The 24,437-nt window shown below is 42.2% G+C and overlaps 1 protein-coding gene across 3 annotated transcripts; it reads right to left on the minus strand.

Annotated features, from left to right (window-relative positions):
• Positions 1 to 279: 279 nt before the first annotated feature.
• Positions 280 to 23,596, minus strand: CYP2R1 (cytochrome P450 family 2 subfamily R member 1). Of its 3 annotated transcripts, none has more exons than XM_060018548.1 (5): positions 23,351 to 23,596; positions 14,979 to 15,120; positions 10,238 to 10,870; positions 9,169 to 9,498; positions 280 to 566 (listed from the first exon to the last, which is right to left on the minus strand). In XM_060018548.1, exons 1-5 carry the CDS (start codon positions 23,573 to 23,575, stop codon positions 391 to 393), a joined length of 1,506 nt encoding a protein of 501 aa, XP_059874531.1. In that variant the 5' UTR covers positions 23,576 to 23,596; the 3' UTR covers positions 280 to 390. The 3 variants fall into 3 exon arrangements, with proteins under 3 accessions (XP_059874531.1, XP_059874532.1, XP_059874533.1); XM_060018549.1 differs by lacking the exon at positions 23,351 to 23,596 and adding an exon at positions 21,988 to 23,334; XM_060018550.1 differs by lacking the exon at positions 14,979 to 15,120 and having other exon boundaries at positions 23,351 to 23,461.
• Between the last annotated feature and the right edge of the window lie 841 nt (positions 23,597 to 24,437).

Consider the following 24,437-nt stretch of genomic DNA (forward strand, 5'->3'; position numbering starts at 1 on the left):
ACAATCTATTAATGGCAATACCTGATCAGAAAGGAGCTGGCATTGACATTTGGAAGCAAAGAGCCCAGAAAAAAGCAAATTGCAGTCAAGAAGGGATGAGAGGTACCTGGTGCTCAACAACAGGCTGAAAAGTCAGGTCATCGATGGCACTTCTTAGTATCTTAAGCAACAACTGTCATTTGTACATCTGTTTTCCTCAGATAATTCCACCTTATAAGTCATAAAAAGTTGGAAAAAGTAATAGCTAATGCTTATTATTACAGTCTTTAAAGACACATCTGTGTTCATTTGGTTTTTATGATGCTGTGATCCTTATACAAACACACACACTGTATAAACAAGGTTCAGGGGTGAGGCAAACACCTTGTTCCACAAAACAGCCAGGCACTTTCAGCGTCTTTCTGTACAGATGAGGTAGGGCTGGGGTTGCAACGTCATGCCTAACCTGGGCTTCAGATTTGGAACCAGTTCATGTGGAAAATGCAAGTGAAATCGCTGAAGCAATGTTGTAAAAAACAGGAACATTTCCATCCGAGCCAACTGTTCTCCAAGACAATGTCTTCTCCCTCAACATAAAAAACAGGCATAATAATTTTTCTAAATCCACAATATTTACAAAAATTTATGTCTAATACGTACCATTCAGGAAACCTGGAATTTAAAGAAACTTAGAGGAAGTTATGTTTATTTTATTCATTTCTTTTTAATAAATTTATTTATTTATTTATTTTTGGCTGCATCAGGTCTTCATTGCTGCTCAAGGGCTTTCTTTAGTTACGGCGAGCGGGGGTTCCTCTTCATTGCAGTGCGCAAGCTTCTCATTGCAGTGGCTTCTCTTGTTGCGGAGCATGGGCTCTAAGCCCATAGGCTTCAGTAGTTGTGACTCGTGGACTCAGTAGTTGTGGCTCATGGGCTCTAGAGCACAGGCTCAGTAGTTGTAGCAGATGGGCTTAGTTGTTCCATGGCATGTGGGATCTTCCCAGACCAGGGCTTGAACCCATGTCCCCTGCATTGGCAGGCGGATTCTTTTTTTCTTTTTTATAACATCTTTATTGGAGTATAATTGCTTTACAATGCTGTGTTAGTTTTTGCTTTATAACAAAGTGAAGCAGTTATACATATGCATATGTTCTCATATCTCTTCCCTCTTGCGTCTCCCTCCCTCCCACCCCTCCAGGCGGTCAAAAGCACCGAGCTGATCTCCCTGTGCTATGCGGCTGCTTCCCACTAGCTATCTATTTTACATTTGTAGTGTACATATGTCCATGCCACTCTCTCGCTTTTTCACAGCTTATCCTTCCCACTCCCCATATCTTCAAGTCCATTCTATAGTAGGTCTGTGTCTTTATTCCTGTCTTACCACTAGGTTCTTCATGACATTTTTTTTTCTTAAATTCCATACATATATGTTAGCATACGGTATTTGTCTTTCACTTTCCGACTTATTTCACTCTGTATGACAGACTCTAGGTCCATCCACCTCATTACAAATAGCTCAATTTCGTTTCTTTTTATGGCTGAGTAATAATATTCATTGTATATATGGGCCACATCTTCTTTATCCATTCGTCCGATGATGGACACTTAGGTTGTTTCCATCTCACGGCTATTGTAAATAGAGCTGCAATGAACATTTTGGTACATGACTCTTTTTGAATTATGGTTTACTCATGGTATATGCCAGGTAGTGGGATTGCTGGGTCATATGGTAGTTCTATTTGTAGTTTCTTAAGGAACCTTCATACTGTTCTCCATAGTGGCCTGTAACCAATTCACATTCCCACCAGGAGTGCAAGAGTGTTCCCTTTTCTCCACATCCTCTCCAGCATTTATTGCTTCTAGATTTTTTGAAGATGGCCATTCTGACTGGTGTGAGATGGTATCTCATTGTAGTTTTGATTTGCATTTCTCTAATGATTAATGATGTTGAGCATTCTTTCATGTGTCTGTTGGCAATCTGTATATCTTCTTTGGAGAAATGTCTATTTAGGTCTTCAGCCCATTTTTGGATTGGATTGTTTTTTGTCACTGAGCTGCATGAGCTGCTTATAAATTTTGGAGATTAATCCATTTTCAGTTGCTTCATTTGCAAATATTTTCTCCCATTCTGAGGGTTGTCTTCTGGTCTTGTTTATGGTTTCCTTTGCTGTGCAAAAGCTTTGAAGTCTAATTAGGTCCCATTTGTTTATTTTTATTTCCACTTCTCTAGGAGGTAGGTCAAAAAGGATCTTGCTGTGATTTATGTCATAGAGTGTTCTGCCTATGTTTTCCTCTAAGAGTTTGATAGTTTCTGGCCTTACATTTAGGTCTTTAATCCATTCTGAGCTTATCTTTGCGTATGGTGTTAGGGAGTGTTCTAATCTCATACTTTTACATGTACCTGTCCAGTTTTCCCAGCACCACTTACTGAAGAGGCTGTCCTTTCTCCACTGTACAGTCCTGCCTCCTTTGTGCACGGCTTTATCTCTGGGCTTTCTAACCTGTTCCATTGGTCTGTATTTGTTTTTGTGCCAATACCATATTGTCTAGATTACTGTAGCTTTGTAGTACAGTCTGAAGTCAGGGAGCCTGATTCCTCCAGCTCCGTTTTTTGTTCTCAAGCTTGCTTTGGCTATTCAGGGTCTTTTGTGTTTCCATACAAATTGTGAAATTTTTTGTTCTAGTTCTGTGAAAAATGCCAGTGGTAGTTTGATAGGGATTGCATTGAATCTGTAAGATTGCTTTGGGTAGTAGAGTCATTTTCACAATATTGATTTTTCCAATCCAAGAACACGGCATATCTCTCCATCTATTTGTATCATCTTTAATTTCTTTCATCAGTGTCTTATAATTTTCTGCATACAGGTCTTTTGTCTTCTTAGATAGGTTTATTCCTAGATATTTTATTCTTTTTGTTGCAATGGTAAATGGGAGTGTTTTCTTGAGTTCACTTTCAGATTTCTCATCATTAGTGTATAGGAATGCCAGAGATTTCTGTGCATTAATTTTGTATCCTGCTACTATACCAAAATCATTGATTAGCTCTAGTAGTTTTCTGGTAGCATCTTTAGGATTCTCTATGTATAGTATGTCACTTGCAAACAGTGACAGCTTTACTTCTTCTTTTCCGATTTGGATTCCTTTTATTTGCTTTTCTTCTCTGATTGCTGTGGCTAAAACTTCCAAAACTATGTCGAGTAAGAGCGGTGAGAGTGAGCAACCTTGTCTTGTTCCTGATCTTAGTGGAAATGCTTTCAGTTTTTCACCACTGAGGACAATGTTGGCTGTGGGTTTGTCATATATGGCCTTTACTATGTTGAGGAAAGTTCCCTCTATGCCTACTTTCCGCACGGTTTTTATCATAAATCGGTGTTGAATTTTGTCGAAAGTTTTCTCTGCATCTCTTGAGGTGACCATATGGTTTTTCTCCTTCTATTTGTTAACATGGTGTATCACGTTGATTGATTTGCATATATTGAAGAATCCTTGCATTCCTGGAATAAACCCCACTTGATCATGGTGTATGATCCTTTTAATGTGCTACTGGATTTTGTTTGCTAGTATTTTGTTGAGGATTTTTGCATTTATGTTCATCAGTGATATTGGCCTGAGTTTTCTTTCTTTGTGACATCCTTGTCTGGTTTTGGTATCAGGGTGATGGTGGCCTCATAGAATGAGTTTGGGAGTGTTCCTCCCTCTGCTATATTTTGGAAGAGTTTAAGAAGGATAGGTGTTAGCTCTTCTCTAAATGTTTGATAGAATTTGCCTGTGAAGCCATCTGGTCCTGGGCTTTTGTTTGTTGGAAGATTTTTAATCACAGCTTCAATTTCAGTGCTTGTGACTGGTCTGTTCATATTTTCTATTGCTTCCTGATTCAGTCTTGGCAGGTTGTGCATTTCTAAGAATTTGTCCATTTCTTCCAGGTTGTCCATTTTATTGGCATAGAGTTGCTTGTAGTAATGTCTCATGACGTTTTGTACTTCTGCAGTGTCAGTTGTTACTTCTCCTTTTTCATTTCTAACTCTATTGATTTGACTCTTCTCCCTTTTTTTCTTGATAAGTCTGGTTTATCAATTTTGTTTATCTTCTCAAAGAACCAGCTTTTAGTTTTATTGATCTTTGCTATCATTTCCCTCATTTTTCATGTATTTCTGATCTGATTTTTATGATGTCTTTCCTTTTACTAACTTTGGGGTTTTTTTTCCTTCTTCTTTCTCTAATTGCTTTAGGTGCAAGATTAGGTTGTTTATTCGAGATGTTTCCTGTTTCATAAGGTAGGATTGTATTGCTATAAACTTCCCTCTTAGAACTGCTTTTCTGCATCCCATAGATTTTGAGTCATCGTGTCTCCATTGTCATTTGTTTCTAGGTATTTTTTGATTTCCTCTTTGATTTCTTCAGTGATCACTTCGTTATTAAGTAGTGTATTGTTTAGCCTCCATGTGTTTGTATTTTTTACAGATCTTTTCCTGTAATTGATATCTAGTCTCATAGCGTTGTGGTCGGAAAAGATACTTGATACAATTTCAATTTTCTTAAATTTACCAAGGCTTGATTTGTGACCCAAGATATGATCTATCCTGGAGAATGTTCCATGAGCACTTGAGAAAAATGTGTATTCTGTTGTTTTTGGATGGAATGTCCTATAAATATCAATTAAGTCCATCTTGTTTAATGTATCATTTAAAGCTTGTGTTTCCTTATTTATTTTCATTTTGAATGATCTGTCCATTGGTGAAAGTGGGGTGTTAAAGTCCCCTACTATGAATGTGTTACTGTCGATTTCCCCTTTTACAGCTGTTAGTATTTGCCTTATGTATTGAGGTGCTCCTATGTTGGGTGCATAAATATTTACCATTATTATATATTCTTCTTGGATCGATCCCTTGATCATTATGTAGTGTCCTTCTTTGTCTCTTCTAATAGTCTTTATTTTAAGGTCTATTTTGTTTGATATGAGAACTGCTACTCCAGCTTTCTTTCGGTTTCCATTTGCATGGAATATCTTTTTCCATCCCCTTACTTTCAGTCTGTATGTGTCTCTAGGTCTGATGTGGGTCTCTTGTAGACAGCTTATATATGGGTCTTGTTTATGTATCCATTTAGCCAATCTGTGTCTTTTGATGGGAGCATTATTCCATTTACATTTCAGGTAATTATCGATATGTATGTTCCTATTCCCATTTTCTTAATTGTTTTGGGTTCGTTATTGTAGGTCTTTTCCTTCTCTTGTGTTTCTTGCCTAGAGAAGTTCCTTTAGCATTTGTTGTAAAAGATGGTTTGGTGGTGCTGAACTCTCTCAGTTTTTGCTAGTCTGTAAAGGTTTTAATTTCTCCATCAAATCTGAATGAGATCCTTGCTGGGTAGAGTAATCCTGGTTGCAGGGTTTTCTCCTTCATCACTTTAAATATGTCCTGCCAGTCCCTTCTGGCTTGCAGAGTTTCTGCTGAAAGATCAGCTGTTAACCTTATGGGGATTCCCTTGTGTGTTATTTGTTGTTTTCCCTTGCTGCTTTTAATATGTTTTCCTTGTATTTAATTTTTGACAGTTTGATTAATACGTGTCTTGGCAAATTTCTCCTTGGATTTATCCTGTATGGGACTCTCTGTGCTTCCTGGACTTGATTAACTATTTCCTTTCCCATATTAGGGAAGTGTTCAACTATAATCTCTTCAAATATTTCTCAGTCCCTTTCTTTTTCTCTTCTTCTTCTGGAACCCCTATAATTCGAACGCTGGTGCATTTAATGTTGTCCCAGAGGTCTCTGAGACTGTCCTCAGTTCTTTTCATTCTTTTTTCTTTTTTCTGCTCTGCAGTAGTTATTTCCACTATTTTATCTTCCAGGTCACTTATCCGTTCTTCTGCCTCAGTTATTCGGCTATTGATCCCTTCTAGAGTATTTTTAATTTCATTTATTGTGTTGTTCATTGTTGCTTGTTTCATCTTTAGTTCTTCTAGGTCCTTGTTTAATGTTTCTTGTATTTTGTCTATTCTATTTCCAAGAATTTGGATCATCTTTACTAACATTATTCTGAATTCTTTTTCAGGTAGACTGCCTATTTCCTCTTCATTTGTTAGTTCTGGTGGGTTTTTATCTTGCTCCTTCATCTGCTGTGTGTTTTTCTGTCTTCTCATTTTGTTTATCTTACTGTGTTTGGGGTCTCCTTTTTGCAGGCTGCAGGTTTGCAGTTCCCGTTGTTTTCGGTGTCTGTCCCCAGTGGCTAAAATTGGTTCAGTGGGTTGTGTAGGCTTCCTGGTGGAGGGGACTAGTGCCTGTGTTCTGGTGGATGAGGCTGGATCTTGTCTTTCTGATGGGCAGGTCCACGTCTGGTGGTGTGTTTTGGGGTGTCTGTGGACTTATTATGATTTTAGGCAGCCTCTCTGCTAATGGGTGGGGTTGTGTTCCTGTCCTGCTAGTTGTTTGGCATAGGGTGTCCAGCACTGTAGCTTGCTGGTTGTTGAGTGAAGCTGGGTGCTGGTGTTGAGATGGGGATCTCTGGGAGATTTTCGCCATTTGATATTATGTGGAGCTGCAAGGTCTCTTGTGGACAAGTGTCCTGAAGTTGGCTCTCCTACCTCAGAGGCACAGCACTGACCCCTGGGTGCAGAACGAAGAGCCTTTCATCCACATGGCTCAGAATAAAAGGGAGAAAAAGATGAAAGAGAGAAAGAGAGAAAGAGAGAGCGAGAGCGAGAGCGAGAGCGAGAAAGAAAGAAAGAAAGAAAGAAAGAAAGAAAGAAAGAAAGAAAGAAAGAAAGGAAGGAAGAAAGAAAGGAAGGAAGGAAGGAAGGAGGGAGTGATGGAGGGAGGGAGGGAGGAAGGAGGGCAGGAAGGAAAGAAAGAAAGAAGATAAAATAAAGTAAGATAAAATAAAGTTATTAAAATAAAATTAATTATTAAGAAAAAACAAACAAAATGGGCGGATAGAACCCTAGGACAAATGGTGGAAGCAAAGCTATAAAGACAAAATCTCACACAGAAGCATACACATACACACTCACAAAAAGAGGAAAAGGGGGAAAAAAATAATAATTCTTGCTCTCAAAGTCCACCTCCTCAATTTGGGATGATTCGTTGTCTATTCATGTATTCCACAGATGCTGGTACATCAAGTTGATTGTGGAGCTTTAATCTGCTCCTTCTGAGCTTCTGGGAGAGATTTCCCTTTCTCTTCTTTGTTCTCACAGCTCCCGGCGCTCAGCTTTGGATTTGGCCCCGCTTCTGCGTGTAGGTCGCTGGAGGGCGTCTGTTCTTCACTCAGACAGGATGGAGTTAAAGGAGCAGCTGCTTCGGGGACTCTGGCTCACTCAGGCCGGGCGGAGGGAGGGGTACAGAGTGTGGGGTGAGCCTGCGGTGGCAGAGGTCGGCATGACGTTGCACCAGCCTGAGGTGCACCATTCTGCGTTCTCCTGGGGAAACTGCCCCTGGATCCCGGGACCCCAGCAGTGGCAGGCTGCACAGGCTCCCCGGAAGGGGGGTGTGGATAGTGACCTGTGCTCGCACACAGGCTTCTTGGTGGCAGCAGCAGCAGCCTTAGCATCTCATGCCCATCTCTGGGGTCCGTGCTTTTAGTCGTGGCTCACGCCCGTCTCTGGACCTCCTTTAAGCAGCGCTCTTAATCCCCTCTTCTCATGCACCAGGAAACAAAGAGGGAAGAAAAAGTCTCTTGCCTCTTCGGCAGGTACAGACTTTTCCCCAGACTCCCTCCCGGCTAGCCATGGTGCACTAACCCCCTGCAGGCTGTGTTCATGCCGCCAACCCCAGTCCTCTCCCTGCGCTCCGACCGAAGCCCGAGCCTCAGCTCCCAGCCCCGTCCGCCCCAGCGGGTGAGCAGACAAGCCTCTCTGGCTCGTGAGTGCCGGTCGGCACCAATCATCTGTGCGGGAATCTCTCCGCTTTGCCCTCCGCACCCCTGTTGTTGTGCTCTCCTCCGCAGCTCCGAAGCTTTCCCCCTCCGCCACCCGCAGTCTCTGCCTGCGAAGGGGCTTCCTAGTGTTTGGAAAGCTTTCCTCCTTCACAGCTCCCTCCCACTGGTGCAGGTCCCATCCCTATCCTTTTGTCTCTGTTTATTCTTTTTTCTTTTGCCCTACCCAGGTACGTAGGGACTTTCTTGCCTTTTGGGAGGTCTGAGGTCTTCTGCCAGCGTCCAGTAGGTGCTCTGTAGGAGTTGTTCCACGTGTAGATGCATTTCTGGTGTGTCTGTGGGGAGGAAGGTGATCTCCACGTCTTACTGTTCCACCATCATCCCTCTGTTTCTAGCTTTTTATATGATGGCCATTCTGACTGGTGTGAGATTATATCTCATTGTAGTTTTGATTTGTATTTCTCTAATGATTAATGATGTTGAACATTCTTTCATGTGTTTGTTGGCAATCTGTATATCTTCTTTGGAGAAATGTCTATTTAGGTCTTCTGGCAGGTGGATTCTTAACCACTGCGCCACCAGGGAAGCCTGGAAGTTATATTTATTAAAGGATTTTCTTAAGCCGCAAAGAATAGAAATTGGCACTCTGGTTCCCAGAGGTCATTTCTTCATCTTCTTTTGTAAGGTCATGTACTGTTGTAAGCTCATTAGTTCTATTCTCCACTTCCTTTGCATGTGGCAACAGAGCCTGAGATATGCCATGAAAGATGTGAGGTGTGACACTTTGTTCTCTTGACCCAGGAGAAGTCCATTTCATTTCAAATGACTGCATGTGTACCCTTCCCCAGTGAAAGGATTTTTCCAGTCCATCTTCCATGGGTCTCGTGATCTGTGTACTTGTTCACAGGAGATGCAATATTTTTGGAGATGAGGTATAAGAATTGAGAGCCAAGAGAGCTAGATTCTAGTTTCACTTCAAGTTATGATGCCATTCCTGTCCCTGGGTCTCAGTCTCTCAAGCTGCCTGTTACTGATTTCTAGCTCTACAAGTTTTGATTACAAGCCAAAATCCACAAGCAAGAAAGTTTCAGAAAAAGCCAGAGCTTCTCATCAATTTCTTTCTAGCTGCTAAATTATGGCTTATTTTGAGTAGAAAGAGGTGTTAATGAGCTCTAATTAAACCATTCTCTCCTGTAAGATTCAATACTGTTTTCAGAGTTGGGATATTAACTCTACAAGAGAATGCTTCAGATTAAGGTATTATACATGATAAATCAGCATTATACTTTTTCCTAACGTTATGCCCCTTTGAAAGTTCTCTTACCTAGGGAAAAGGGAACCAAAGCTTCCTTCTTGGCAAAATATCCATTGCTGTCCAGAAATCGGTCTGGATAGAATATTTCTGGGTCTCTCCAATACTTTTCATCGAAGTGTACAGAATAAAGATTTGTAATTACTGTTGTGCCTTTAGGAATGGAATAACCACGTACAACTGCATCCTCAGAGGTTGCATGGAAAATCCCTAATGGCACTATATTACAGAATCTTAAAACTTCATGTAAAACTGCCTCGGTATAAGGCATTTTGCATTTGTCATCCCAAGAAGGTGTCCCACTGGGTCCTATAATTAAATCAATCTCTTTCTGAACTTGTCCTGTAAGAGAAAAAGTGTTCAAGTTATTATGCACTTCTTAGAATTATATCTGAAGTAATTTCCCTTTAGGATAAAACAAAAGATAACCTGTAGTAAGCCAACAAGGTATGGGTACACCCAGATTCAGATTTTTCATTATCTGGGAGTTCTATTTAAATATGTGCCACATATCTTATACAACCAGTACCCAACGCTCTAAGTAATTTTGTTGTGAAAAACACATTATAAGTAATAAAAATAAAAATTAAACAAATCTAGAATTAGAATAACAACACACTCAGCAAGGAAAAGAGTGAAGCATAAAAACTTAAATTAAAAAAAACTAGGGTTGGGACTTCCCCGGCAGGCCAGGGGTTAAGACTCCATGCTTCCACTGCAGCAAGCATGGGTTCAATCCCTGGTTGGGGAACTAAGATCCTGCATGCAGCATGGTGCAGCCGAAAAACAACAACAACCACCACCACCAGGGTTCAGGTCCCAGCTCAGCACTAGAAGGGAGTGAGCAAATCAGTCACTCAGCCTTTTCCCTCATTTATGAAATAGGTATTATAAGACATCTCTGAGGTTTTTATACGAATTTAGATAACAGTTTTGAAAACCTTATAGCTATTCAATGCTTCTCTTTTTGGATAGCACAGCAGGAGTTCCTAAATAGAATGCCTTGTACAAGGCCAAAGACTCTAAAACATGTGTGAGCCTTAAATGTAAGAACAGACCTTGAGATCACTGGAATCCTTACCTTGAATGTTAGGATAAAGGGCCATGAAAAGAATTGCCCACCGTAGCACATTGGTTGTAGTTTCAGTTCCAGCAATGATGAGTTCACCCACAGAGAAAATCAGGTTTTCTTTGGAGAAAGTAGATGATGGGTCATTTTTTCCTTGATCCATCTCATCTAAATAAGCATCAACAAAATGCTGAGGTAACTGAGGCTTTCTGTTGATGGAAACTTTTTCAATAAGCCTGGAGAGAAAGTCATAGACCACAGCTGCATTTCTAAACAGTTGCTGATGTTTTCCAAAAGGTAAGATGCCAATCCATGGAAAGGCATTATAGAGGAAGACTGAGGCGTCGGTGGCTAGTTCCACATTTTCACTAAATAACTCAATCATGTGCTGAAAATCAGTGTCTTCATAAGTGAATCGTTCTCCAAAAATTATCAGATTGGTTATGTTTGAAACGGCATTTGTTATTAATTGTTTAAAGTCAAAAGGGCTACCATTGTATGTTTCAATAGCATCAATGAAAAATTTGGTTTCTTCTAAGATTTTAGATTCAAAAGACTTTTGACCATATCCAAAACAGCGAAAGCTGTTTACAGCTAATTTTCTGTGATCAACCCATCCTCGGCCATATCTGGAATTGAGTAAGCCTAAAAAGAAAAAGGGATGGTTAGTCATTCTTCTCCAAATTATCTTTCTATGATACTATTAAAAAATTTTATCATTCCTACATCCCTGTATCTAACAGCTAAAAATACTATGCAGGGAAGAAAAAAAAAAAAAAGATGGTTATTCATTCTTCTCCAAATTTCCTATAAAACGAAAACTAGACCCAGTAGTTAAGCCCTATTCTTTACTCCTCATTAGCCATGGAATATTATAAACAGATAAAGCTTATCCATACTTCTCATCTGGGCACAGGCAAAAAAGACCTATAATCTCCCACCACAAGAAACTGAACTGTCTTCTGTAATTCAACCTGGGTGAGCAAGGCCTTGGGTGACCTTATTATCCAACTTCTATTATAAGCCTAATTTACAAAAGACGAATGACTGTGTGTTCTATGGGCAAAATTTTATCCTGGACTAAACACATACCTGAGAAATCATCCTTCTTGAATTAGAAATTTCCTGCTTTAAGAGACTAGATTTTAGAATACAAATTTCCTCCCATTAAAGGCATATGTTACCTAATACTATAACTGGAAGTGGCAAGGATGGCCTGAATGAGGTGTCAACGTAGTGGAAATACTCAAGCCAAAAGCAAGTGCTAGGGACTGAATGTTTGTGCCACCACAACATTCAAATGTTGAAGCCTAATCCCCAATGTGATGGTATTAGGAAATTAGGTATTTGGGAAATAATTATGTAATGAGCCCTTATGAATGAGCTTTAGTGCCATTATAAGAAGGGATGTAGGAAGAGATGACTGCTCTTGGTTATGTGAGGATACAAGGAGAAGACGGCAGTCTGCAAGCCAAGAAGCAGGCTCTCTCCAGACACTGTTCTGCTAGTACCTTAATCTTGAATTTCCTAGCCTCCAGATCTGATAGAATAACTGTCTGTTGTTGAAGCCACTTAGTCTATATATTTTTGTTATAGCAGCCCAAACTAAGGGGACAAACATGAAACTCAAACTTCTAATATTGATATTGCTTGCCTTGAAATCTCAGTCTCCACAGTATACTCTGCTGTTCTGATATGTCTACTATGGAATATTTTCCCTTTAAATCGATTATCAAGAAAAAAACTTCTTCAGCATATATATTTCTGTAACGTGTAGTTTACTTGGAATTTCATTCATAATTGGTACATAGGTATACCTATGATGAAAAATGTCATGTTCTCTTGTCTACATGAAGTACCTATGTAATTTACATTTCAACAACTTTTGTGCAACAGTTTTTGAATTTGGAACTTATGATGAAATTAACCATACATAAGGGGGCCTTTAACGCTGTGCAGCAATTTTTTTTTTTTTTTTGCGGTACGCGGGCCTCTCACTGCTGTGGCCCCTCCCGTTGCGGAGCACAGGCTCCGGACGCGCAGGCCCAGCGGCCATGGCTCACGGGCCCAGCCGCTCTGCGGCATATGGAATCTTCCCGGACCGGGGCACGAACCCGTGTCCCCTGCATCGGCAGGCGGACTCTCAACCACTGCGCCACCAGGGAAGCCCATGTGCAGCAATTTTATATGCCATATTCCATTCTCTTTTCTATACTCCCAGATGACTATTCATTCAACATAATGTATTTCTGGAGCTAAAGTGTCTTAGATATATCAGTGAACAAAAGAGGCAAAGATGGCTATTTCTCATGGACCTTACATACTAGTGAGGAGAGACAAACAAATTATAGAGCAAGGAAGGAGACATAGGGTGGTCAGGAAAAGCCTCAGTGAGAAGGTGACATAAGTAAAGACACAGGAGATGGGAGTGAGTCAAGCAGATATTCAGGGAAAGATCACTGCAGGTAGAGAGAACCAGTGCAAAGGCACTGAGATAAAAGCAAGCCCAAGAGAAATGTATGCATATGGGATACATGTGCATAATATATGCATACAGTTACACACAAGAAGGTACACAGGAGCCTGATTATAACCTTATACTGGCCAGTCTGTGTGCCCAGGCATGGGCTGAACCCGCCTAAAGGGCCACTTTTTCCTATTCAAACAGTGGGTTTATGGTGGCTCTGATTTCTCACTTCCAAGTTCAGTGCATATGCATCTTAAAATAACACATCTAGGGAATTCCCTGGTGGTCCAATGGTTAGGACTCCACGCTTTCACTGCTGAGGGCCCAGGGTCAGTCCCTGGTTGGGAACTAATATCCCGCAAACTGGGCAGTGCAGCCAAAAAAAAAGAGAAAGAAACCACATCTAATTTTCTTTCTGTTTTTAAAAAAAAATAAATTTATTTATTTATTTATGGCTGCGTTGGGTCTTTGTTGCTGCACGCGGGCTTTCTCTAGCTGCGTCAAGCAGGGTCTACTCTTCGTTGTGGTGCACAGGTTTCTCATTGTGGTGGCTTCTCTTGTTGCGGAGCACAGGCTCCAGGAGCACAGGCTTCAGTAGTTGTGGCACGCGGGCTTCAGTAGTTGTGGCTCATGGGCTCAGTAGTTGTGGCTCACAGAAAGCATGCTCAGTAGTTGTGGTGCACAGGCTTAGTTGCTCCATGGCATGTGGGATCTTCTCGGACCAGGGCTCAAACCCATGTCCCCTGCACTGGCAGGCAGATTCTTAACCACTGCACCACCAGGGAAGCCCAACACATCTAATTTTCTACTTATTTTTAATCTTACTATTTCTTTAAAAGTCTTAAGTTGAATGCATGTTTTTTCTTTCTTTATGATAAAAACAGTCTAAACTATAAGTTTATAGCTTCAAAAAACATACAGTTTATCCTAAATATTACTCTGATCACATCATACATTTTCATAATTTCTTTAAAGGTCTTCTATTACAATTGTGGTATAATTTCTTCTTTGGCCTAATTATTACTTGGAAGAGTATTTAAGAAGCTGGAGATTTGCTTTTTATTTATATTATCGCTTTCAAGTGTCATCATGCCCTGGCCTAAGAATTTGGCCTTTAAAACCGGTGTTTTCTTTGCATTAATTGATTTGCTTTGCAATTTAATATATGGTTAATTTTTATTTTGTTCCTTTTCAATCAATGTCTTCTTTAGTCTATGTAACCAAGATACTGTTGAATTTTTCTTTCAAATGAAGCGTGAAGCTCTCATTGAACTGGAAAATTTTGGAGATAAAAACTCTTATACTATTAAGTATGAAAACGGATGTATCTGACGTCAACATTCTATTTTAGGCTTTCTGTTGCTGCTTTCGTCTCATCCGTTCTGTTAACTTTCAGCCTTTCTCCCTTGTTGAATATGCAGTCATCCGACACTGATCAACACTAAACCATAGAGAATACTAGTCCTTCACATAAACCCACAATTCTTCATTTACATATCATATTAATTAGTAAAGAAAGGCTGTTTCAGGGTCTATAAGCTTATAAGTAAAATAATAGTAAAATGTCACCAAGCGCTCAAGACTAGCTTCAAAGATACTTTTGATTCAAGTATGTGTGCATGTGTATGTATTCTTAACCTGTTTCACAAAACCTGCACATATTATTAAGTGCTAATTCTTTAAAACATTATTTACAATATTTATTAGAACTGGATTACAACAGTAGAATTAGTATGTACTGGCCTAAAATATGAATGTAACGCAGCCTGAAAGGTTCTCAAATATTAGGGTCTGTAACCTAAATTAACTAATTAATACTTTCTTGTTAATCAGTACAACAGAATCCAATCTCTATGTACTAAATTTACATAAAATAAGAAATGTGGGGACTTCCCTGGTGGCACAGTGGTTAAGAATCCGCCTGCAAATGCAGGGGACACGGGTTCAAGCCCTGGTCAAAGAAGATCCCACATGCCGCGGAGCAACTAAGCCCATGTGCCACAACTACTGAGCCTGCACTCTGTGAGCCACAACTACTGAGTCCATGTGCCACAACTACTGAAGCCCGTGTGCCTAGAGCCCATGATCTGCAACAAGAGAAGCCACTGCAATGAGAAGCCCGGGCACCACAACAAAGAGTAACCCCCACTCACCGCAACTAGAAAAAGCCCGTGCACGGCAATGGAGACCAAATGCAGCCAAAAATAAATAAATACATTTTTTTAAAAAAGGAAATGTGACTTAAAATAGTTTAGTAAATCATTAGGTAGGTGAAAATAAACATACCTCCCATTTTTGTCATCTTCATGAATAAAGGAAGGCATGGTCTGTCTGCAAAAATTTCACTTTGATGAACAAGGCATTCCTTTACTACATCATAGCCATTTAGAACCACTGCTGATATACCTCCAAGATCCAAACTGAAGATCTTTGAGAAGAAAAGAAAAACATTTAAATGGCAAAATATATGGAGAAATATAACCACAGAAATCCACATATACTAAGTCCAGCTCTCCCAGTATTTGTTACTCCCTGAAAATGCTGGCATTTATTACTCAGCTGACAATGTTTAGAGTGCCTTCTCTCTACAAGGCACGTCAAAGACCATGATTTCATTACTCATTCAGTGGCTCAAGACATAATCTTATAAATGGTGTAATGAAAAGAGTACCAGACTCAGGAGGCCTGGGTTCTAGTTTAAGCTTTGCCATTAAACAGATACAGGACACCTGGTAGAACCCTTCAACTTTTTGGGCTTCAGGGCTGCCACAGAAAATCAAGAAATACTTGATATTTATGCTCTTTTAAAATTCATTCCAACTCGAAACATTCAATGATATCTCAGAATCTGTTTACTTCCAAGATGAATGAGGAAGTGGCTCCATCTACACATCATTTATTATTCCAGGTTTAGGTGGGGGAGGGGATTGTCAAAGGCCTGAGAGACAACTTTTGAGGTATAAAATGTTGGGGCCCAGGATATGCAACCCCAAAATATGACTCAATGGCATATTAATTATTTTGAATTAAAGTTACTGAAGAAACGGCCAACGCAAGAGGGATGCTCTAGGGAGTTCCCTGGTGGTCTAGTGGTTAGGATTTGGTGCTGTCACTGCTGTGCCCTGGGTTCGATCCCTCGTAGGGAACTGAGATCATGCAAGCTGCTCGGCACAGCCAAAATTTTAAAAAAAGAGGGACACTTTCTCTTTTTTGTCTCCCTGAAAGCAGGAAATAAATCTCTCATGTGAAAGGTATACTCCATGCATCTGGAGGTAGGACACCCTTATTGCCAAAGATAGGGAATTTGGGGGTGAGAATCCTTTTTTAAACAAATCTTGTTACTTCTTTAATGTACTGCCCAAGCACAAACTCTCTTTAGATTCTTCACCAATTGGGCACCCAAAACCAAAGTTTCTTTGTCCTGTCAATTCTTTGCAAATTTATTGGTTCTTTGTCTAAGAAGTAGAAAATCTGCCTGCTTTGGCCACTTCCTCCATCCCATGTCTGTGAAACCACCGTGTGCATGGAGTCAAATGTGTTTCTTTTTCTCCTGTTAATCTGTCTTGTGTCAATTTTATTATTAGTCCAGCCAAAAGTACTCAAGAGGGGCAGACGGGAAAATTTCCCTCTCCTCAACAAAACATACTGAAACTCACAGGCTTATTTATTTGGGCTCCTGAATTCCACGAAGTTAACAAAGAGGGCCCTATGGGAATTTGACCTTGGAGGACTGGCATCCACACATTGGCACAGGTGGCTGCCCCTCAGCTAAAAGATGGACTACCCATCCTATTCCTTGCTGAAGCTTCTCATGTGCTTCACCACAGGTTCACTTACAACGTCACATCTCCTGCAGTCTATTCTAGCTAGCCCTATATAAAAGCCTAGGGAACAATGCTGCCGTATTAGTGGGATGCAAAGATTGCTTATCCCCATCCTCTCAGTGGGTGGCTGAGAGCTTTTGAGAGCCAAAACACTGAGTCAAGCCTCATCTCTGGGCAAACAGGTAGAACAGATTTAGCTATGATTCACACTACTTTGGGGGGTGGGGTGGGAGGTACCAGGAGACTTAGCAGAGAATTGAAGTTCAGCAGAAATAGTTACAGTAGCAAAAGTGATGAAGACCTCCAAGTAGTAAAGAATCAACCAGCTGAGAAGGGTCTTTGGCACAAGGATGGGCCCTGCCAACTGAGCAGTAGGTACATCCAGAACTTTGGGAAGCAGCATGGACTGCCTGCCACAAGTAAAGGTATTAGTCAAAAGTGGCAGTGTAAGAGTTTCAGCACAAAGGAAGTGGTTACCAGCTGAGCAAAGACGGGGCTCTTTCAGTTCCCAAAGCAGTAATGGGATGGTCTTAAAATCTTTTCACAGAAGTGTAATTTTTAAGCAGATATAAAGGAAAAATTCCTCCTCCTGTGTGTCTCCTCTACTCTCAGTACTCCACTACAACACCTATAACACCAGATGTGTGCAATTCTGGGACACCAGCTGGGTGTCCTACAATTTAACTCAATTCTGACATTATCTACCAGGAGAAAGTGTCAGATTCCGCAGGTTAAGGGCTCAATAACACAAGAGTGCTCCTCCACTTCAGACTGCAATCACAAGTCGAGGTTGTTACCTGTGCTTCTGATCAAAGGGCTATAAATCAGAGGTTCCCATGACCTCCTCCTCAGGTTTGATTAATTTGATAGAGTGGCTCACAGAACTCAATAAAATATTTTACTTACTAGATTACCGGTTTCTTAAAAAAGGATGTAACTCAGGAGCAGCCATATGGAAGAGATGCATAGGGCAAGTGTATGGTCAGGCCACTCAAGATGGCTGTTCTCTTGCTCTCTGTATATTCCCTGCTCAACCAATGCCTGCTTCACCTATACCCTACTCACAGGACTGACCTTCCTACATACTTGCCCCAGGCTCCAGCTACTGACTGTTCTTATCAAAGGGGCAGCGAGGGGCGTGCCCCTCTGCTAGTGTACCTGATAACCAATGAAGCAACCTGAATCAACTCCCCTGTAACTGGTAATCCCCCGCCCCCTTCCCCTGCTGCCAGGTCCTGCCTTCCACCTGCCATACACGATGGGGTATCACTCCAGGACCTTGCTTCAGTTATGTAAGATCCCTATCCATTGATGTCTCTGTTGCTGACTCCAGGCTCTTTCTTCAGTCTTGGAGCTGGGCAAGTACAGGCCTTGCTGGCCTGCGGGGTGCAGCCCAACAGCAAGGTATGAGGAAAGGGGTGTAGAGCTTCCATGCTCTCCCCAGGCATGCTAGCCTCTGCTCACCTCCATGTGTTCACCAAATCACCATGGAAGCTCTCAGAGCCCTATAATTCAGGGATTTTTATGGAGGCTTTATTACCTAGGCATGATTGATCAAATCATTGGTCGCTGGTGACTGACTCAACCTCCAGCCCCCCTCCCTTCCCCAGAGGTAAGATGAGTAGAACTGAAAATTCCAACCCTCTAATCCTGGTTGGTTCTCCAGGCAACAAGCTCCCATCCTTAAGGGCTTTCCATTAACATTCACATAAACTCTGAGGTGGGTGAAAGGGGCTTATTATGAATAACAAAAGATGCATCTACCACTCTCAACACTTAGGAAGTTCCAAAGGTTTTGGGAGCTTGTGCCAGGAAAGGTACAAAGACCAAATACACATTTACTAAAAATCACAGTATCACAAGCAGAGACAATAACGAAAGGTATTAGTGAATAGGCAGTGGTCCTGATGCAGGAAAAAAATCCCCAACTTTGTGATTAAATCAACTTTGTGATCGATTTCACAACGATCGGATTACAAATTCTGTTAATAGGAAGGCAGAAAAGACAGGGGAGTTAATTTCAGGGTAATGCTGTCAGGTTGTGGACACTAGAGATTGCAAAAACCAACTAGGAGCCATAACTTGAGAAAACTGTTACTCAAAAATGAGATGGTCCTCTATTTCACAGTGAAAACTGGGGAAACTGTTACTTGAACTAGCATCTATTCAGGTACATGCTCTTTCCAAGGACTTTTGGTAGAAGTTTGTAAATCAAATTGTGAAAATTCATCCTTATGCTGCTTTAATCTATGGAAGTGTCCAAGATTAGTTTTATATATTTTTAAATTTATTCAATAATTTTTATTATTATTATGGGGTAGTTATGATGCTGGCAAAGATGGAAACAGGTACACATGAAACAGCTTCTAGAAGTCAGTCTATGATCTTCAAGTCTTTTGCCCTATTCCCAAACTGGCTCTACCCACGATTTTTCACTATCTCAGTTAATGACCATTCCAGCCATCCTTCAAGCTATATTCTGGTCCCAAACTGCCCATGGTTTTTGTTTTTGGGGGTTTTTTTGGCCACACTGCAGCACGCGGGATTTTAGTTCCCTGATCAGGGATTGAACCTGCACCCCCTGCAGTGGAAGCTCGGATTCTTAACCACCAGACTGCCAGGGAAGTCCTGAGCTGCCCATGTTGACTCCATTTTTCACCCAAGCCCCACATCACTGCTTAGCAGTCACGATGTTTCAACTTTAACAATACAGACAGAATGTGACAATTTCTTACCACTTCCGTCACTAACACTCTAATCTTTCATTTCTCCCCTATGTTATCTCAACAGCCTCTTAACTTGTCTCTTTATAAGTGATTCTCAGCATGGCATACTCTTGCTTCATGGCCTTTGTACTTGTTCCCTTGGCCTGGAATGTTTTTCCCCTAGATACTCCCATACCTTGCTCCTTCACTTCATTCAAATATTTGCTCAGATGCCTTTTTTACAGTGAGGCCTGCTCTAAGCCATTTAAATTTCACCCCCTAGCATTCTCCATTTTCCTTACCCTAATTTAGTTTACTTCTTACTCTGTACTCTAACATATTATATACTTATTGTGTTTATATTGTCCCTATCCTGCTCCCCACCTCCCCTCCACTGGTAGAGTGTAAGCTACACGAGGGCAGGGATTTTCACCTGTTTTGTTCATTGCTAAATCTTCACATCTAGCATAGTATTAATACATAGCGTATGATAACAACGGATAAATATATGCTGAATTAAAGACTAGTGGGGGAGACACACATTTAAGCATATTATTACAACACTATGGGCTAAGTGCTAATAACAGAGGAATGTAAGAAGTGCTGTTGATGAAAACTGATAAATAACTGCCACACACTTTTCAACATTTGCTTGGGCTGTTTTCTCATTTGGAATGCCTACCTTGACTGCCATACCGTCCAAACCCCACCAAGTCTTTAAGGACCCACCACCAAGTCTTTAAGGACCCACCTCCAAGGACCTACCGTCCAAACCCCACCAAGCCTTACTCGGTGCACTCTCTTTCTCTTTCTCCCTTGAACCACCACAGCACATGCTTAGAAGCTCCCATGGCACTTACTTAATACTACCTAAAACCAGAAGCATTCATATTCCTGTCTTCTGCTTGCCTGCTAAATTATAAACTCTTTAGATTCAGTGATTTCATCTCTTTCATCTTTGAACGCTCCACGGAATCTCATTCAATGCCTTGCTTAAATCGCAATAAACGCTTACTGTATAAATAAATTATAGGTTGTCAACTCCACATGCCTCAAAATAATTATTTTATTATCCTTACATGCATTACCTGAAAATAATCTGTAAAAACTCCTTGTGCTAGCTTTGCTAGCTAGGGAATGCTTCTCGAAATCTGGGTTAAGATTAGTCACTGCAGAAGCTTATGCATTCAGAGTGAATCTCCAAGGAAATGCTAAGTCTCAGTGTGATACATTTCTGTAAAAGATTGTCTTTAAAATGACTGTATAAGTCTTGAGCACCGGTTGTCTTCCTTTCAAGAATTATGAAGGAGAATTGAATTCACAGACTTCATAAAAGTAGGTGTCACTTGAAGGGACTGTCATTTCTTATAAGCAATTTTAAAGTCCAGGGCTTGCTTTCTCTGAGCACACATCTCCAGATCATCAAGTAAGACAGTGGAAAAATAAGATTCTATATTTATAAGTACGACATATAAACAACTTTCCACAACCTTCTAGAAGTACAGGAGATAATAATTTCCTTCCACTTCCAAAAAAGGCATAGTATTTTAACAACTCATACTGTTAGCGGAAAAACTGACTGAAACTGCCCGCCCTGGCCAGGCAAAGACAGTAACAATTTGCATGAGTTATTTTATGACAGGAGATCCTGGTAAGGAATATAGAACTAACAAGCCACCAACCGGAAGAATACAGAAAAGGTCAAACAGAGAGAGGAGATGCCAGTCGACATGTCCTACCAACCTCCCAGAATCCTCCTCGCTGGAATCCATCTTGGCTGAGCAGTTGCACGCCCACCAGAAAGGAACCTGAGTCAGAATGATTGGCCAGAGACAACCCGGAAACTAATCCCATCACCATAAAACCCGAGACTGCGAGCCACATGGCAGAGCAGTTCTCCTGGTTCCCTCACCCTCCTGCTCTCTACCCAGGCACCCCTTTCCAATAAAGTCTCTTGCTTTGTCAGAACGTATGTCTCCTCAGACAATTCATTTCTTAGTGTTAGACAAGAGCCCACTCTGGGGCCCTGGAAGGGGTCTCCCTTCCTGCAACAATACCAACTTTGAGACTTTGTCAGAATTGGAAAATACCTCTGAGACAATGGGAGAACTGTAGGGGTGTTTCACAACTAAGATAAAGAGCAAGTAGCTTAAAGGGTTAATACATCAGGTGGTTTTCAACTTAAGTCTAAAACAGAGTTACTCAAACCATGTCTACTCTTCAATGCATACATCCTTTCCATTTCTGCTCCTTTTTCTTTTTCCTCTGCTCCTCTTATACCTAACAGCACAGGTTAGCCCTACTTAATTTTACCACCTTCAGAAAAAGACCTCTTTGTAAAGAACCAAGGTTGCCTCAAATATATAGTTGTACCAGCAATAAAACTGGTTACTCATGCCAAATTCTTATCCAATGTACCAGATCTACCTATGCCAAGATGACAGTCTTCCAGCACATTTATAATTTGCAGTCTATTATAAGACTAAATTACCCCTCTCCCAAAAGAATGTTCATAGTAAATACAGAGTTCCTTTCAGTTCAAATATCTACGTATGAAAAACAGTTCCCTATTCTGCATGACACCATTTCACATAACTGGTCTAAAAACACTTTCTACTTTGTAGGCCTAATAATTTGTTCTGTAATTAATAACTAACATTTACTCAAAGAACATTTGAGTAGCACTTAACTGTGTTCAGTTATTATTATTACCATTACGCATATCGCGAAACCTTAAGATTCAGACAAGTAAAGGTCAAGTTTTACCTGACGAAAGAGGACTCAACCTCTCGTCTTGCGCTTTCACATCTCACGATTTCTCTAAATATTAATGATGCTTTGTACACCAGAGATCAAATATATTCAATGGAAATCACGGAAATACACTCAATTCCTGAGAACTGGAGGGTGGAAAATAGTATCTAAGAATTACACAATTTGCTTTATCTAAGCCCAGCCTCCCTTTAGCGACATATACCATCAGGGAACTGCAGAAACCTAGAATAATTATTGTAAAAGCTGGTTTAAATACGGATGTAAGCCCAAACCTTTAACACCGCAATTGCCAGACAGCCCTGCGGTACTTTTCCTTCAAAACACAATTTGTGGTCGATCGTTAGATTAATTTTTTTCTCTGGCTAGACTGTAACTACCTAAAATTGGGCTGTGACTGCCTTCTTCATCTCTCTATCCCCAGCACCTGGCAGAGCCTGGCTGGTCGTTTCCTATAAAAGAATGGATTCAAAAGGAAACAAGTGAGCCATGTTAGTGCCAGTGTTCTGGAAACTTCTGCCTCCTCGAGGTCAGGACACCCTTCCAAACACAAGCTAGCGTTTTGGCCTTTCCCCTGCTAGTTCGCAGCGGCGTGGCTGCCTGCAAGTCACTCAGCTGGTCTATGCCGCAGTTTCCTCCTCTGTAAAACAGGGAGGACCAGAGGACCTGCCCCCGGGCGCCCGCACTGCAAGGGAGGCTGGCCCACAGCCGGCGCAGTCTCCGTGTTTGCTGCGGGGACGCTCCTGGCTCCGGGCAGACAGGACGGCACTGCGACTCCGCACTAATTTTCACTCAGTTCATTCTCTCTTTCACGGTCATTTCCCAGAGGCCTTCACCTGCGCTCTCTCAGCCTCTCGGCAGACGCCTAGACCAGCCGTTCTCAAACGCAAACATGCAGCGACCTCCTATTAACCATTAACTCGGTCCTAGATTTCGGACGCCTGGTTTTCTCGAGAAGCCGCGGGTGGAAGCTAACCTACACACTTCGTGCAGCTCCGTGGGCGCTAGAAGCTGGTCGCGCTGAGGGTAACGCCCGTCACTCCCGACCGGGCTTCCGGCGCGGGACCCAGGCCCCACTGCGCAGGCGCGGGAGCGGCACCTCGTCGCCCTCGGGGGCGGGAGAATCCGGCCAGTACCTCCCGGGCGTCAGGTGGGAAGGGCTCGCGGCTTGGCCGGGCTCTCCCTCCCCCAGCGGCGCCGCTTGAGTACCTCGACCCCGGGCCTGGGAAGCCAGCTTCCCCTCCACGCTGCCGACACACAGAGAGGGGTCAGACAGCTCGCACCCACGAGCGTGGGTCATCCCCTCACCCCGGGAGGAAGGCCCGAGCTTTCCCTGCCCGAGGCCCGTCGGCTGTACCTCGCCGTACACCTGGCTCTGCTTTTTCATGTAGACGTGGGGGAGCTCGGCCGAGGCGCCCAGCGAGTAGATGTTGCCGATAAATGGCAGCCCCGACGGTCCCGGGGGGAAGCCCGACGGCCGTCTCTGCTTCAGCAGCTGGCGGACCCCCAGCGCGAAGAGCAGCAGGAAGAGGGCGCCTCCGAGGGCAGCCGCGAACGCCTCAGCACCGTGAGGCTCCCACATGGCCCGGGCTGGGGCTGCGAAACCCCACCGCCCCGGGACCGGGCGAGCGCTCCAACCCCGCCGTATCGTATTGGCCCGGTACCCCGTGGTCCCGCCCCATTTCCATGGCCATTGGCTGGCTGAGCGTAGGGCCCTCGGGCCAGTTACTCTTGCCTTTGTTCTGGTCAGAGTCCGCCCTGCGGAGGGCGGGTGGCCCTATGGATCTGGGCGCGGCTCTAGGCAAGCCCCGGTGGTTGGGCACAAAGCCTGGAGGCCTCTTCCAGGGTGTTGACACTTGGGGCTGGAGACGTGACAGCACCGCCTACCTCACTGGGTCAGGCGGATCCTGCATCCCAGGCAGCCAAGCCTTTTCTGTGGGTATCTTTTTAGGAGCCAGGTCTGCTTATTTCAGACTGGAAAACTGGGGAGATTATCAGTACTGCAGTCTTTAGCAAAACCTGGTAATCTTAAGAATCTCCGTTAAAGAATTGACCCATCAATATAAAAAGAAAATAATCTCACTATCCTTTTTTTACTCATCTATTCTTTTGTCCTATGTTATGAGGTATTTTTACATGTGATCCCTTATGAATTGTAATTGCACAATATTTAGGCAACCTGAGTTAATTACATATCTTTTCACAGCTTTCTGGTCGTTCCCAACTGGTTACTTCTTGGCACTCACAGAAGACTCTCTGGTCTACAGTTGCCCAGGGATAGTGATTGCCTACTTGGAAATTTCTATTTGCTGTTTCTGTTTCTATTCCTGTTTTGTATTGGGTAGTTCCTTGCAACACAGGACCTACTGGGCATGGGACTCTTTTTAACAGCTGCCTTTTGTGATTGAGCAGTGGCAAGAGTGTTATGATCCTCATTAGCTTAA

The sequence above is a fragment of the Delphinus delphis genome, chromosome 8, assembly GCF_949987515.2.
Source record: "Delphinus delphis chromosome 8, mDelDel1.2, whole genome shotgun sequence".
Lineage (NCBI taxonomy): Eukaryota > Metazoa > Chordata > Mammalia > Artiodactyla > Delphinidae > Delphinus > Delphinus delphis.